The sequence below is a fragment of the Zosterops lateralis genome (assembly GCF_965231275.1).
Source record: "Zosterops lateralis genome assembly, chromosome: 2".
Lineage (NCBI taxonomy): Eukaryota > Metazoa > Chordata > Aves > Passeriformes > Zosteropidae > Zosterops > Zosterops lateralis.
Window position 1 is genome coordinate 57372650 of NC_139763.1, and position 16516 is coordinate 57389165.

Genomic DNA, 16516 nt, shown 5'->3' on the forward strand with positions numbered 1-16516 from the left:
TGCTTTTCTGAAACTTCTTAGTATTTTCCTTTGTGAGGAGAGTAGCTGAATAGAGCTTTGATTCTATGAAAAAGGAAACAGGCATATTAATAGGTTTTCTTCTGGTAAAGTGAACTTTTGGAGTCCTTGTGTTCTGTGGTTTATTTTATATTGGACATGTTTGGGGGAAGTGTAAAAATAAATCTTTTTTTCATCCAAAATGATCTTGTTACAACTCTCTTTCTATAAAACCATACTGCTAATGATGTTTGTGATTCTATCATGTCAGTGGACTACTGCTCCTGAAATTATGGTATATACAATTTGTTCTTTATTAGTACATGAAATGCAGGTGTCACTACTAACTGCAGTATCTGTTGCTATCATTATAAGATATTATAGGTGTACATGTAAAGCTAATGATACTTGGTGCACTGGAAGAAAAGGGTCTTTCATATTCTTAACATTTTTAAAGATGTAATTATGACATTAGTAGTTTATATCTGACTTGGCACTAAAATGTCAAGGGCAGGACTCACTGGCTACTTTGGGAAGTTTACTTCTCCTTTAGATGGTATTTAAAAGACAGTTGTATGAGTTTTAATTAGTTATGATATTTAAAAGTATTTAAATCTTCTATTCTGCAATTGTGGGAAAAGAGAGCATTTAAATCATAAAATGATAACTTTCTCAAAGGAATTACTGTGTAACTATCTCCAAGCCGACTGGAATTCCTAGTTCTATGAGGTCAAAGATTTGATTGATACACTTGACTAATTAGGAAGCTGGTTGGGACTGGTGCCAGTCATCAGCAGCAGCTTGTGAAAGCCGATTTAAAGGTCCCTTAGGAGGTGTTAATATTGAACAGTACCTGTGACTCTTGTACTGTCGTGGTAGCAATGTTGTATACAGCTCTCCCAAGGTAATTTAAAAGACTTCTCAAATACTGCATGGTAGGCTCTCATTTCTTAATCTTCCCATCACAGACACTTGGACATCATTATTGATAGTGTGGGTACTGATAGTTACCTTATAACTTGACAGAAGTTGTCCCAGTCAGCTGCTGATGAAGGTGTCAGAAACCACAATTTGGAGCCTACTGAAGTTGTATGAGTTTGAAAACCAGGCTTTCTACGTGTTTTGGGTACAAAGATTGTTAAGTATGAATGCTTTTATTTGCAGTGGTTAGTTTGTTTCAATACATCAAAGTATACAGGATAACTATTAGAGGAGTTTTTAAATTCAAATTTCAATCTACTACAATTTATTCTTCTAATACTGTTTTGCATGTCAATGGGACCATAATCTATAATCCACTTTGTAACTACGAGAGTATTTCAGATAAGTGTGAAAAACAGTGCACGTAAATGTTGCAGCTTTACTACAAGAAATTGTGGGTTTGCAATATTTCTGTTGCATTATTTTAATTTTTTTTTATTTATTTGATGAGTCTTTTTATAGTAACCATGGCTTTTTTATACTGAAAATTGTTAAGATTTTGAAATTACTATGAAATCTGTAGTATTCTGGACAGGCTTAAGAGGAAACAGATGACATGCTGAAATAGCATTGAAATTTTTCTTCTGTTATTTCTTTTAAAACAAAACTTATGAACTCTTTTCCATAGACATTAATGGTATAATTTTGGTGACTGTGATACTTTCAATCTTTTTGCATTGCTATTACCCAAAATGCTTATAAGCTTTCCTCCAGCATTCATGTTCGTTAATGTAACTCATGGCTTGGCTAAAAATTTCTTCAGGCATCATGTTGGTTGAAACTATTCACTGACTATATTCATTCCAGACATTAGTATTTTAGAGAATTGCATGACATCAGATGGAGAAAGTTAAACAACTAACAAGAAAACCCCTACCAAACCAACAAGAAAAAAAAACCACAAAAAAACCCCTGAGAAACCAAACAAACAAAAAAAAGCCCAAACCAGAACAAAACCAAAACCAAAACAAACAAACAAACAAAAAAAAAAAAAAAAAAGCAAAACAAAAGCCAAACCTGAACAAACAAACAAATAGGAAGCTGAAGACATGGTCTGAGTGGTTTTTTTATAAGGTGTATTCCAAGCAGTACTAATAGGTGTGATAGTCCATTAGTTGTAAGAGAGCAAACTTCAGTGTAATAAAGCAAGTTATAGCAAACACAAAGTAAAATGAAAAAACATTCTGTATTTCTGTCTTCATGTTTATTCTATACCTGCCATAAATATAAATGTTAGGCAAAATTATGATTTATTTGCTAATTGTCACCTTTTTGGTGTTCTGTATAGCACTTTTGTGAAAGGTTGAAAACTAGTCTGATAGGACAGAGTATAGAGAAAAGAGAAGAACTAAGGGTTACTATTTCCTGGATAAAAAGCTGACTGGATGGCTGAGCCCAAAGAGTGGTGGTGAGTAGAGTTACATCCAGCTGATGGCTGGCCATGAGTAGCCCTCCACAGGGCTCAGTGTTGGGCCCTGTTTAGTATCTTTGTCAACAATTTGGATGAAGGAATTGAATGCCCCCTCAGTCAGTGTGCAGATGACACCAAGCTGGGTGACAAGTGTTGAATTGCTGGAGGACAGAAAGGTTCTGCAGAGGGATCTGAACAAGCTGGAGCAGTGGACTGAGGCCAGTTGTATGAGGTTCAACAAGGCCAACTGGTGGGTTCTGGATGTAGGTCACAATAATCCCCTGCACACTACAGGCTGGAGGCAGAGTGGAAAAAAACCTGAGGGTGTTGATTGACAGCAGCTGAAAGTGAGCCAATGTTTGCTCAGGTGGCCAAGAAAGCTACTGGTGTCCTGGTTTGTGTCAGCAATAGTGTGGCCAGCAGGACCAGGGCAGTGATTGTCTCCCTGTACTCGGCGTCTTGTTATATGCACCAGGTAGTTTAGATCCTAATTTGCATATTCAATGTTAGCAATAACTGCTGACTTTATCCAAGATGTGTGTTGACCTAGGGAGTTTTGCCTAGTGGGGTATAATGAGATTTCTATAATGGAATTCTTTATTCCTCCGTGAAGATTTTTTGTTGTTTAGTTAATCCCTGGAGTTCTGTTCTTTGTCCTCCCATGCAAACATACAATGGAGTAACAAGGTTCAAAAATATAACACTTTCTGATGTGTTTATTTAAGGAAGTAAAAGGAGAGTGTTTAATACTTGCATTTGGTTACCATCTCAGAGTAACAGTCATCATTCTTTTGGGGGTTATTATACACCTGTGTATATTATTAGGCATTATAAGCATGTAATTCGATGAGTGGAATTTCCCTGAACTACATCAATTATTTAATATTGGCCAGAGGTTAATAAATGTGAACGGAAAATGGCTTTTGATTAAAGCGGCCTATGGATATCACTATATCCTATCCAGTCCAATACTGTTCACTCTGCTCCCTGCTGAGAAACAATTTCAACTTTTTATCACAATAACTGAGTGATCTTTTGTCAAATGTAACAAATCATGTAAGGGACAGCTCTTGAAAGCTGACATGAGACTGATTATTTGCAGTTGTAGAAGGGTACTGAAATGAAAATATGAGTGAAATGACATTTCACTTAAAACTATGCTTGACTCTCTATACAGAAAAAGAAGAATGTGAAATGAGTGGAATAGAATTGGGTCTAGTTCAATCTCTAGAAGACCAAATCTGTTGTGGTTAATTTCAAGAGAGCAATTTGTAAATATTAAAGCACTGGTCAAAGTTTGAAATTAATAGTTTTAATAATAGTATTGGTATCCATTATTATTGTTTTTTGTTGGTGTTATTCTTTATGCTTTGATATTGCTATAGTAACCAAGAGGATTCCTTCTTTTTCCTTTACAGAAGGTGAGGAGACTGGAGTGATGGATAGCCTGTTGGAGGCCTTGCAGTCAGGTGCGGCTTTTCGAGACCGAAGGAAAAGGACACCAAGGTCCAAAGGTGAATATTCTATTTTAGATTTTAGAAAGTGAAAAGCATTATGGGTCTAGTGCTCTAGAATTTAGATACTGTCAGGTTTAATTTGTTTATGCAATGACAGTTTTAAGGGATGTCAGATTGCTTATGTCATTAAGACTAGAAATTAATGTACTGAACTTATTATAGCCAAATCATTATGACTAGACTTTTCAATACAGCCAAGTGTAACTTAACTTTTTAGGGTTTGTGGTTGTATTGGGGAAGTGAAAGTTATCTTGCTCTATAACTGAGTCTGAGTCAAATTATTTCTCTGGTATATAACGGTCATTTATTCCAAGAAATACCTGACTTCTAATTCCTAAATTCCTAAACTTCTGCTTTGTAATGTTGTAATACTCTGGTAGCTTTCAAACAGATATTTTATTTCCATTGTTTCTTTGCTTTTGCAGACATACCACAAAATCTCAGTCCAACCACGCAGCGGCCTGTGCTGAAAGCTTGTAACCATGGTAATGAACCATATTCATGAATTGCATGCACTTCTTAGGTTAGGTTATGTAGTTGATCTGTGCTTTCAAGACTGCTGTGATTATTTTTTCAGTTTTTTAGGTTAGTGGAGTACTAAACCATATTGGAACTTGCTTTTTAAGAACCATCTGAATATTACATTCTGAAACCATACTTACTGCTTACTCTGCAAAGCTCTTCTGTCTTTTGTAGGATTTTTATTTATTTAAATTTTGATTATGGTTTTAAATTCTAGTACTTTTATTATCCTTAAGAATTATTACACAAGTTTTTTAGGGTTTATGGAACTAATAGAAAGCAGAGATTGCTTAATGTTTTAAGTGTTACTAAGTGCCTATTATACCAAATCTGAGAACTTTTGGCATTCATTCTGTGTTTCTTTGTCTTGGTTTTCTTGGTCCTATAGCTGGAATGGTTTAAGCTATTGCTTATCCATATAATTCAAAAGTATAATTCCTTTGTTGTCTCAACAAAGTCATAGTAAATGTTTATTCGTAAACTGCTGAACTATCTCACTGTACCCAGTAGTACTTGTTGTTACAAGAAAAGTAACAGTGCAGGGGTGGGTGCCTGTTAGCTTTATTAGATAGTCAGTCTACAGAATATTACTATATTGGCTGTATTTTAATTAAGCTTGAGGAGTCCAGAGTGACTCAGCTGCTCATGACTAGTGGTCTCAGGAAGAGGTTTGTATCTGTAGTCCTTCTGTTAAAGAGAAATTTTAATAATGGAGAAAAAAAAATTCTTTCTTAGTTTTTAAAGCAGATTGCACTATTTTTTGATATTTAAATGCACTGTGGGGTTTATAAAGCAGATGTCATAAAGTTGACTATATTAATTATACCTCATGTTTAAGTGTTTATTTCTCTAAGTGAATGTAGCAAAAAAAACCTCCCAAACCTGTTGAATTTGGCATATAAACACAAAATTGAAGAAAATCTGGCTGAAAGGACAGTTTGTAGATAATTCCAGAAATTGGATCAAAGAGAAATCAAGTATATTTGACAGCTGCTTATCTAACACATGATGACATATTGATATTTGAGTAATGACTATGGAGCACATCTGAATTTATCCTGTAAGTGTTTCTGCTTGTAAGAGCAGTCATATTGAATACTGCTTCTTACCAGCACATTCCATCTAGGTAGCTGTCTATGGACAGACCATAGCTTCCAGTTTTCAAACTTAACTGCCTTTGGTCAAACGTTATGGCCATGTTTCAGATTAAAAAACAAAACAACCCAAAAACCCACCCACACTTACTAAAATTTTAATGCTGAAAAATCTTAGTCTCAACCATGGATTAATTTGTACATCAGATGGCTATAATTGGGTGCTAAAGTTTGAAGTTCAGATATCTGATTTGGAGAGAAGAGTAAACGCTTGGATTTTTTGTTGTTTTTATCAAAGTCAAATTTCCATAGAACATTTTGAGACAGTCTAATTCTAAGACATTTTAAAATGAATTCAACGTTTCTTTCACTTGTCTTGTTAGCTTAGAAACAGGCTAGTACAGATCTGAGCTTGCTTTTAAGGAATTCATTAGCATGTTTTTGATTTGTTGACACTTGTCACAATGTCTGTGTGTTACATCTTCCTATCTTGAGCCAAATAGAGCACCAAACCTGGTGTAGATTATGGTGAGTTCAAAGCCTTTTTTTCCTTTTTCATAAAAGTATTTGGTCATTTAGGTTATATACTGTCTAGAATGTGTTCTACACCCCGAGTGTCAAAGTCAGTTTTGGATAATAATGATAATAACCTTAATGAAGTTAATGTGGTCTGTCAAGATAGGAATTATAATGATAAAGTTTCTTTAATTTTCTTTTTCTGAGTCCAACAATGTGTAATGTCAGTATTGTTCTCTGTATCATTTTTTCTTGCACTTTATATCTGATATATAGATATATGCTCAATAGCCTGTTCTTTCTATCTATATGTGTAAAATAAGTGATGAATGCTCTATATAATTTTCTATTACACATACACCGTAAAAGCAAGAAGTCTGTGACTTTAGCCCACTTCAGAAAAACTGGAATATGTTATTAGTCAGAAGTATTAGCTTGGTCATTCCTAATTTGCTATTTTTTTCCCAACCTACAACTTCAAATGGATGACAAATTTTATATCATGAGAAAAAACCCGCTGTCTTACTGTAAGGCTAAAATATGTGGAGATTGCTGAAAGTCCATAAGTAGCAAATCGAGCATGTTCTGTGTTTGCCTCTGTACTGGTTTTGGCTATTTGGGTTAACCGGTAACTGGTTTGGTTACTGTTTATTCTGTTAGATTGATAGATTCACGTTTAGTAGATATATTGTATTAATGCACACTGCAGATTCATACCTAGGATTCATCATACAGTCAAAAAGAATTACAAGCCATGACTTGAAATGTCTGTCTTGAATCCTTTAGAGTATAGTAATCTCTGTTGGGCAGGTGCCATCAAGTTCTAACTAATCTCTTCTGTTTCAAAACACAAGCAGCCAAATTAATGAAATCTAATTTAGTCTTTATGATTAAAAATATTTCTCTTAAAAAAGAGGAAACTAAATCAGATCCAAGCATAGAGAGTGTTATAACCCCAAGTTAGCAATTAAGTACCTTGCAGCCACATGCTGTCTTCCCTGATGGGATGGAAAAACATAAAGCTCATGGGTTGAGAAAAGAACAATGTAATAATTGAAATAGGATAATAATAATAATAATAATAATAATAATAACAACAACAATAGTAGGGAGGAGAAGAAGGAGGAGGAGTAAAAGGTAGAGGAAGGGAGAGGAATGAAACACAAGAGAAAAAGGGATGCGCAATACAATTTCTCACCACCGTGGACCAATGCTGAGCCAGTCTCTTCCTAGCAATCAACATCTCCTGACCAAGTTGCTCAGTTTACGTGCTGAGCCTGATGCCATATGGTATGGACTATCCCTTTGGCCATTTCTGGTCAGCTGTCCCAGCTATGCTCCTCCCCACTTGATTGTGCTCCTGCCCACTGAAGAGGGCCCATGAAGAGCATATGAACATCCCAGAGCATGGGAACCTGAAAGTTCCTTGACTTAGGGTGAGCACTGCTGAGCAGCAACCAAAACATCGGTGTGTTATCAACACCCTTCCTAGACTCAATTCAAAACAGAGCACTATACCAGCTGCTAGGAAGGAAATTAACTCTATCCCACACAAACACAGGACAGGAAACTGGTTCTATGTTTCACAGGGAGAGAAATACAGCCTGAATGCACACTTTCTCCATAGCTGTAAACTAAATGGAAGCAGGAAAGAAATTTTTCTAACCATTGCCAGTGTCACCCTCAGTACAATGCTATGCAAGATATCAACCTAGCATTTGCTTTTCAGGCTTAGCCAAACCCTGTAAAACAAAGTAATACAGAGGAACAAGCCAGTGCTGCTCAGGTCTAGAACTGAGAACTGAAATTGTTTCCTTTAAGTAAATAGACTGCTTAAGGGAAAAAAAAAAAAAATAAAAATAGTAAATTTAGTGAAATGCTAGCTTTTGTGTGGGCCATTTTTCTCATTGTGATCTGTTCAGCTCCCCTGGAAGCTCTTGTTGTGTTCAGCTGGTACTTCTAATTAAAAGGAGTACTCGTTCTCATGCCACATTCCACGGTAGCTGAATGTGTGTTATTTTATTTTCAATCCTACTGCATTCTTCTGTTATTGAACAACTTGCCTCTTTCTAACATGGTATGTGTTTAAAAAAACCATATGTTTAAAAAAAGATTGGATGTGGCACTTGGTGCCATGGTTTAGTTGAGGTGTTAGGGCATGGGTAAGACTCGATGACCTTGAAGATCTCTTCCAACCTTGTGATTCTGTGATATGTAGGTTTTGTCAAGTTTAAATCTGTTCTATTTTTGTGATCAGAATTACCGGTTGTATTTTTAATGTTTGTGACAAGGCCCATCAAGTCACAATATTTCTTGTGGAGAAAAATTCTTGCTGCATAACTAACAGAAATAATATACATTTAGAATTGCTAAGTATTGCAAGTGTTTTAATGCCTTAAGAATGCAAGTAATATGCACTAGATTTTAGTGGAGATATATACAATTGGTATATTTCATTCCCATTCATAGTGTTTTTTTATTTTTAAATTACCTACTGAATTACATCTGTGTGCAAAACTACCTGTTAATGTTACAGTTTGCTTTAATTGCAAAGGAGTGTTATCTGCAGTAAATAGTGTGGTATATGCTTTTGCTGTAATTCCAATTCAGGGCACTGTTTGACACAAGCAAAGTATTGGTATAGTTTTACTGGTGTGCTTAGGATTCAATAGCATCTAACAGAGGAGCTCTTTTATTTAGGAAGCAGAAGAAAACACTTAATTTTCAGTGATCAGGATTTTGCACATTAGACGATCATTTCAAACAGCTAATAGCTGTGGCTTATCTGAGTTTATCAATTATTTACAACAAGAGTCAAGACACATTTGCAGCTTATTTCAAGCTACTGAAGTCCAGATACATGCAGCAGCATATCCGAGGCAGGGCAGAGCCCACTGCAGCACAGAAAGCTGCATTATTCACTAACTTTTTGGTCAGGTTTTGCAGCCTGCATCAAGTTCTCTGCTGCTATGGCTACGTATTTATTTGCAGTAGCATTAGCCAAGCTAATTCTACCTGAATTGCATGAATACAAATTTGAGCTGCAGCTTTGATTGTATATAAACATATACCTCAAATGCAGCAGAGTTTATCTTTACAAGCAGATTGTATTAAAAATGCTGTGAGTAAAGAAAAGCTATAATAAAATGCAAGTAAAAAACATACAGATTGCTTTTTGAGACTGCAGAGGTTGAAAGAAATCTTTCTGTCACAATCAGTAATTGCATTGTGGACTACATTTCTAAAAGTGACAAAAAGGTCTTGTTTCTATATTGAGATCAAACTTCCATGGTAAGAAATGGTTGTAATTGTTATAGCTGTTTGTTCAGTAAATCTGTACACAATAGAATAATTTTCGTGTCACATGTAGTCTGAAGTATTTTAAAGACTTCTGTTAAATAAAACCCTTATGCAGTAATGTAATTCTGTCCCAATTAAGCATAGGAAAACCCTTTTTTCATGTTTGTTGGGTTCTTTTCGTCTTGTATTTATAATAGAACTGTCATCTGATACTCATATTAATGTCTCTGCTACCTTATTTCTGACAAGCAAAGCTGACAGTGAGCTCAAGCTCATCTTAGCTCTTGAAAAAGTGTGACCACGTAGAGGTCATTTTTATTTCATCATTGTAAGTGACAGCAAGCTAAGATTGGCATTTCAACCTAAGTTTTCCTTAAGTCTGTGTATGTTGCCGTCTTTTCCTCGGCTGTATGTAGTGAACATTAGGAAGTACTTAAGAGTGAAGAAGCTTCCCATGAAGATAGCTTTTTCCCCAGAACATGTTAGCAGGCAAGGCACCCTCTTGAGCATTAGCAGTCTGTCACGGTAGATACTGCTTTCAAGGCACTGTGCATGTTAGCCATGTGATCACAAAACATCAGTACCTCTGGTGGAGAAATTTTTTGTGTTGTACTCAATAGACAAGTTTTCTCAGTAGAAGACATGGAATAACTGTAGGCACTGTTATGAAAAGAAAACATTTAATAGGATTTCTATTAAAAAATGGTTCTCAGTTGTTGCCATTTTAAGACCAAATCTTTGCTTCAATATTGACTTCATAGGTCAAGTAAAATTGCTGCTTATTCTAACAGAAATAATTCCCCTGGAACCATCTACACTGTTTATGATAGTTTTTTTATTCCTAGAGCATACAGCAGAGTTCAAAGAAACTGACCATAAAAGTCAATTTTGCACGTGTGGAAAGAAAAAATAATATCCAGACAAGGAAAGTGAATTTAGATGTTTTTATTTCTTTCTTTAAAACTATTTCTGCATTGCCGCAGTTTCAAACACGCATCATCACAAAAATATCCCTGAAGAATTTTCATTCCAGAATATCTAGGAAAAAGATTAATTTTGATGCAGAGTTTTTAGCAGTCTCTCACACTCATAATTTAATCTTAGAATAAAGAGAGTTTCCAACTCAGAAGGGATGGCAGCCAGCAAGAATTTAGAATGGAAAATGAGAAAAAATTTGCAGACGGCTTTTCTAACAAAATGTTCCTTAAAACAAAGACTGGCATACAGAAGTATAAGCCACTCATTTATTTAATCATTTATTTATTTTAAAATGCCAAGTGCTGAAAAATGATTGGAGACTCTGTCAAGAGAGGAAAAAGATACTTCAAATCAGTAGTAATTGTGTATTATTACTGTGAAAATACTGATCTAGACAGAAAGAAATGCTATCTTGCCTGTAGTATAAGCTAAACACACACTAGCAACCTGTATTTAGAAAGGCGAGGAGGAATTTTAATCCTACAAAAAATGTCCCCGTCTATTTTATTAAAGTCCTGTGAGATTTCCCTTATCAACTCTCATGAGTGGGCTTGCACGCATATCCTTCACCCTATGTCTTATCATATAGCATTTTAGCTGAACATAATGTAGACAAAAAGGAGAACCTAAGCTTTTTCAGAGTAAAAATTTTAAGTACTACCCTGAGACAAGGTGGACCTTATAATGGGGCTTTTTCTCCAGAGGTTTGACAGCTTCATTCCTAAAATGCGACCCTTGGAAGATGTCAAATTAGACATTCAGAAGAGCTAATTGCTTTTGTAAATATTTTGCCAGTGTTCATTGGTATTAGTTGAATAAGATCATGGCTCTCAAGGGAGGCAACGACACTTTCTGCAAGATAAGAACGGTAGCAAAGAGGTGACATTTGAAAGAAGTGACACTGTATATTCCATAATTGCACATACAGTAAATGTCAGCTTCATAATCACCTAGGTAGGTAACCAGATTTCTAAAAGCTTCAACAGACAAGTTATATATTCAAAACAGTCGGCTGAAAATTTATCAGTGGAACATCTTAAATCTGCAAAGGGAGCTGTAAATTACCAGCAATGTACCCATATTTGTCTTTCCATTTTTCAGTCACGCAGAACTTCTGATTTGAAGACAATTACCAAGTTTATATGTACAGCAGAGAGGTTCTGTCACTTCTCAGAGCACTTTTCAAGTCTCTTCCGTATTTATTAAACAAGATTTTAGGTATAAATTTACCAGTCTGTTTCACTTCTGTTTTCTGAATGTTAAGAACAAGTAGTGTCTAAATTTCTGCCTCATTCTTCATAGGCCTTTATAAATTTGATCTGAATAGCAGGTTTGCTGAACAACAGCCATAAAGCTGTGTATATTGTAGGGTTTTAGAAATAGCTAGATAGATACACACACATATATATCTTCTTAAAGGGGTTATCTTTCATAAAGAAACCACAAATAAACCACAAGTGAAGTACTAGGTAGGAATTTTTCATCAGCTAGACATCAAAAATGAGTTTTCTCTGGTTAAAGACTTCAGTGGGGACAAAATCTGAGATACTAACAGAGTATGATTCCTGAGTCTGTTCTGTGACTCTGGTGATGTCTGGTTAATGCAACATTGTTTAGTCAGTCAGAATTTAAAAGATTTAGAGAAAGCACAGAACATTATTCGTTAAATTCTTCAAGCACTTTTCTTAAGTCATCCTCTTATGCCTGGTAAGTGAATGTGTTCCATTAATGTTCTGGGATTTTTTCTTCTTTTGGGAGAATTTAGTTTCACTTTCTTTTTCTGAGTGGTTGCTGTAGCAGAACAAAAATATGTAGAAGAAATAATGGAGTTAAGTTTCTTCCTGACTTTTTTCATTATAGCCAATCCTCTGCAAAGGTGCAAACATGCAGAGAAAATGAGGGTATCTTCAACTTCTTCCTTTTGTTTGGGTGGGAACACTTGGAAGATTTACTTTCAAGTTTCTGAATACTCTAAAGGGAAATTGACACTCCAGTTGTATCAGAATTAGTGCTTGTGCCTGGAAGTTCTTGATAAATCTAGTGTCTTCTCTGTTTCATTAAAAAATAGATGAGTCTTGTGTGTTTCCACCATAAATGCCTAGGGCAATGTGCGTCAATCACCCAGCAAGATAATCTGAAGCCTCAGAAAGCCTTTTGGTGGCTCAAACCCGGAGATCATGAGTGATAAATGGAGGAAATGCAGGGGTCAAATGGAGCTCTTCTTGCCTGAATGGCAGGAGGAAAGATGATAGCCAGGCTTCCAACTGAATGATCCTGCAAATCCTCTTTTCTTATGGTGAGGTAGGTTACAAATCCAAGATGGGAAGCTGCAGTTTAAGTAATTTCGGGAAAGAATATTTGGATTTTCAGTCTTTTCCTTTACAGCCTTCACTTGAAAGTAGTTTGACTCTTATCCTTATCATGGTAATCTTTTGCTTTAAAAAAAAGCCAACAACTTTTTAAAGCAAAATAGCTTTAACCAAACAGAAAAACTGTGTGAAGTCTATACAATTTCCTAGATGATTTTACATCCTGGAGGATAACTAGTATATACTTCTTTCTTTGAGAGACTATTACTATCTAGTAAGTAGCATAGTCCTTCTGTAACAATAGTTTGTCTTGATGTCTTCAAAAGAAGACTTTGTTTGTAATGGTGAAGTTTTTTATTTCCATGGGGAAAAGAGTTTTATCATGCTTTTTTTGTCTCCTGACAATATTATCTAACTCCATATACCAGAGAAATAAAAGAAAAACTGTTACTTGACTCTATAAGCTTGACCATATTTGCCGTAGGTTTTAAAAAATCTAAAGGCTGGGATTTGGAAAACTAAGAGTGAATTTATTCTACAGTATTCAAAGTTGCAGTTCTTGATTTTCTCCCTCCTTGTAGCATAGCAAAATGATAAAATAAGAAATTGAAAAGATAACATCGGGACTACTTAGTGTCATAAACAGGGAAATGGAATGAAATCTCAGCAGATTTTCAGCACAGGCAAATAATTATTCCAGAGGTTTTTCTTTTTATCTGTTTTCTTAGGCTTTAAGCCTGTTTCCTTGTATTTGAAAAGAGATGAGTGTACATGGTGCATTATAATACAGTGCACATAAAAATACTTGAATTAGCTCTAGACAGTCTACTTTTTGTACTTGAGGCAGGATAGCTTTTAGGTCAGGAACGAATTTGGATATCACAGCCCAGTTTGGGGGTTTCAGAAGATATTTGGGTATCTGTGTACTACACCTAATCGAGCTGTGCAATTTCAGAAGCATGTCCAAGAATGTGGCAGGAATCATTACCATCCATCCATTATGAGTCTTTGAATCGGTAGACTCACTAACATTTGTTATTTATAATGGCACTCTGTGAACAGAAGGGAACTTTGCAGGGATACAGAAAACGTGGTTTAAATCGTCTCCTTGAGGGAACAATAAATCTTGATGAACCAGGGTTAAACACAGCTGAGTGAGAGCTTTCATTACCCAGATTAACTTTGACACCTAAGTTTTAGTGGTCTTTTAGCTTGGTAACTAAATTTATTAACAACAGAAGAAATTCCTATCAGAGTTGTGTATCTTAGCTGAAAGGCAGCTGTTTGAGTTACTACAGATACATGTTAGCCAGAGAAATAAGTCTTAAAGGTGGTGATCTTCCCATTGTTTTCTCTAGGCTCTGGAGAAGGGATAAGGATATAAAACCTATTAATACATAAAGGCTTCTGCTGCTTTTATAGCTTTGTAAAAGGTTGGCATTTTCTGATTTTGGTTGTTCTTTACTGTAGTCATAATTACATTTGGTGACTTTTTTTTCAATGTTGCCTTAATTTCAAAAGCAGAGATTAATCCCCAAATACTCTCAATTCCTTGCCAAAATTGCTTTCTTTTCAGTGCATAAGCACAGAAACATTTATCTGAGCACATATTCTTATTTCAGTGGGTGAATTTTATTTTGTCATTACCAGAGAAGGGAGACTAAATATATTTTTTTCTTCCTATGCTCTAAAATGTAAATATCTCCTTTGATCATCTTTTCCAAGAGAAAGTGAGTTTTATGGTATCTAATCTTTCACTCTGCCATCAGAAGCTCAAGAGCTGTCTGAGTCAATCTAATGCTTCCAAATCTGCTGATTAACTCATATGAACACTATGCAAATTAGGCAATTAGGCTGAAGGAGGAGCTTGTGGAGGACATTGTTACAATTTGGTCAGTATTTATAAAGTGAGATAACATTAAATGAGAGTGATGTCAAAAACATCATTGAGTTCAACCTTTGATCGAACACCACCATGTCAACTAAACAACAGCGCTAAGCGCCACATCCAGTCACTTCTTGAACACTACCAAATATGGTGGCCCTACCACCTCCCTGGGTACCCCATGTCAAAGCCTTGCCACCCATTCAGTGAAGAATTACAACCTGAAGCTGCCCTTGTGCAACTTGAGGCTGTGTCCTTTTGTCCTATTGCTGATTGCCTGGGAAAAGAGGCCAGCCTCCACCTTGTTACAACTTTCTTTCAAGTAGTGGTAGAGAGTGAAAAGATCTACCCTGAGCCTCCTTTTTCCCAGTATAAACAATCCCAGCTCCATTGCCCTTCTCTGGACATGCTCCAGCACCTCAATGTCTTTCTTGTAGTTAGGGGTCCATAAACAGAGGACTTGAGTGCCTCACCAGTGCTGAGTGCAGTGGGACAATCACTGCCCTGGTCCTGCTGGCATCACCATTGCTGACACACGCCAGCATGCCATTTTGGCCTTCTTGGCCACCTGGACACAGCTGGATCCTGTTCAGTTGCTGTCAACCAACACACCCAGTTCCTTTTCCACTGGGCAGCTTTCCAGCCACTCTGCCTCCAGCCTGTAATGCTAGAATGGGTTGTTGTAACCCAAGTACACAACCCACCAGTTTGCCTTGTTGAACCTCATACAGTTGGCCTCAGTCCATTGATCCAGCCTGTCCAGATCCTTCTGCAGAAGCTTCCAGCTACCTCCAGCAGATCAACACTCCTGCTCAGTGTCATCTCCAAACTGAAAGTGGACTTGATGTCCTCATCCAAATCATCAGTAAAGATGTTAAACAGGACTGGTTCCAGTGCTGAGCCCTGGAGAACACTGCTAGCAACTGGCCACCAACTGGGTTTAGTTCCTTTCTCCACCATTCTCTGGGCCTGGCCATCCAGGCAGTGTTTCACCTAGCAAAGAGTGCACCCTCTCTAAGCCGTGGCCTGTCAGCTTCTCCAGGAGAATGGTGTAGGAGACAGTGTTGAAGGTTTTACTGAACTCTCTATAGACTACATCCACAACCTTTCATCAGTCACCTGCATCATGAAAGGAGATCAAGTTGGTCAAGCAGAGCCTGCCTTTCCTAAACCTGTGTTGGCTGGGCCTGATGCTCTGGTTGTCCTGCACATGCCATGTGATGGCACTCAAGCTAATCTGTTCTATAACCTTCCCCAGCACTGAGGTCAGGCTGCCAGGCCTGTAGTTTACAGGATCCTCCTTCCTACCCTTCTGGTAGATGGGTCAAATTTGTCACAATTTGCATTGTTCGATTCTTAAACTGAGATCTCCAGGCTGTCTTTACAGACATCTACAACTGGATTGAAAGGTAGAATCAAAGCAGTAAACACATAAAGTGCTTTAAAATGTTAATTACTCTGGGAAATCAGGTATTAAGCATTTTTAACTGACCTCCAGAATTAATCTATGTATTTAGTCTCTTGAAGAGATAAAATACCTCATAAATAGATGCACAGTTTAGCGTGTTTAGGCTCCTCATAGTGGCTAGAGAGAGGCACATATGCATCCTACACAGGGGCTAGGAGGGAAATATAAATTGTTAATAGTTAGTGAGTTCATGCCTCCAATTTAAAGTGCTTGAGGCTGAGAGATGTGATAAGTATTGTTCATGTTTTAGTTCTCTGTCTCTGCGTCTAATAAAGTTAATAAAACAGTCCACAGAACACTTAATACTGCAGATGAAACAACAGCTTGAATAACTGTTCTTTAAGTTCATATTCTGTCCTAGGCTATGAACAGTAGAAATGCTTCAGAGTGGCAAAACCCCTGTAATTCTCTTACATGCATACATACAAAATTTGCATTAAATTTGGATAGCTAACTTTGTTATGCTTCCAAATTCTAGTATTTTGATACTCGTCTCTTTTCCTTTACTATAGAGTGTGCTTGTGTGATTTGTGTTACA

General features: G+C 36.5%; 1 protein-coding gene across 1 annotated transcript in view; it reads left to right on the top strand.

Moving 5' to 3' along the window:
- DIAPH3 (diaphanous related formin 3) overlaps positions 1-16516 on the top strand; it is a 190751-nt gene that overhangs the window by 130635 nt on the left and 43600 nt on the right. The window contains exons 25-26 of the mRNA XM_083855235.1: positions 3808-3903; positions 4332-4391. Coding sequence (XP_083711361.1) covers positions 3808-3903; positions 4332-4391 — 156 coding nt within the window. The remainder of the gene's footprint in view (positions 1-3807; positions 3904-4331; positions 4392-16516) is intronic.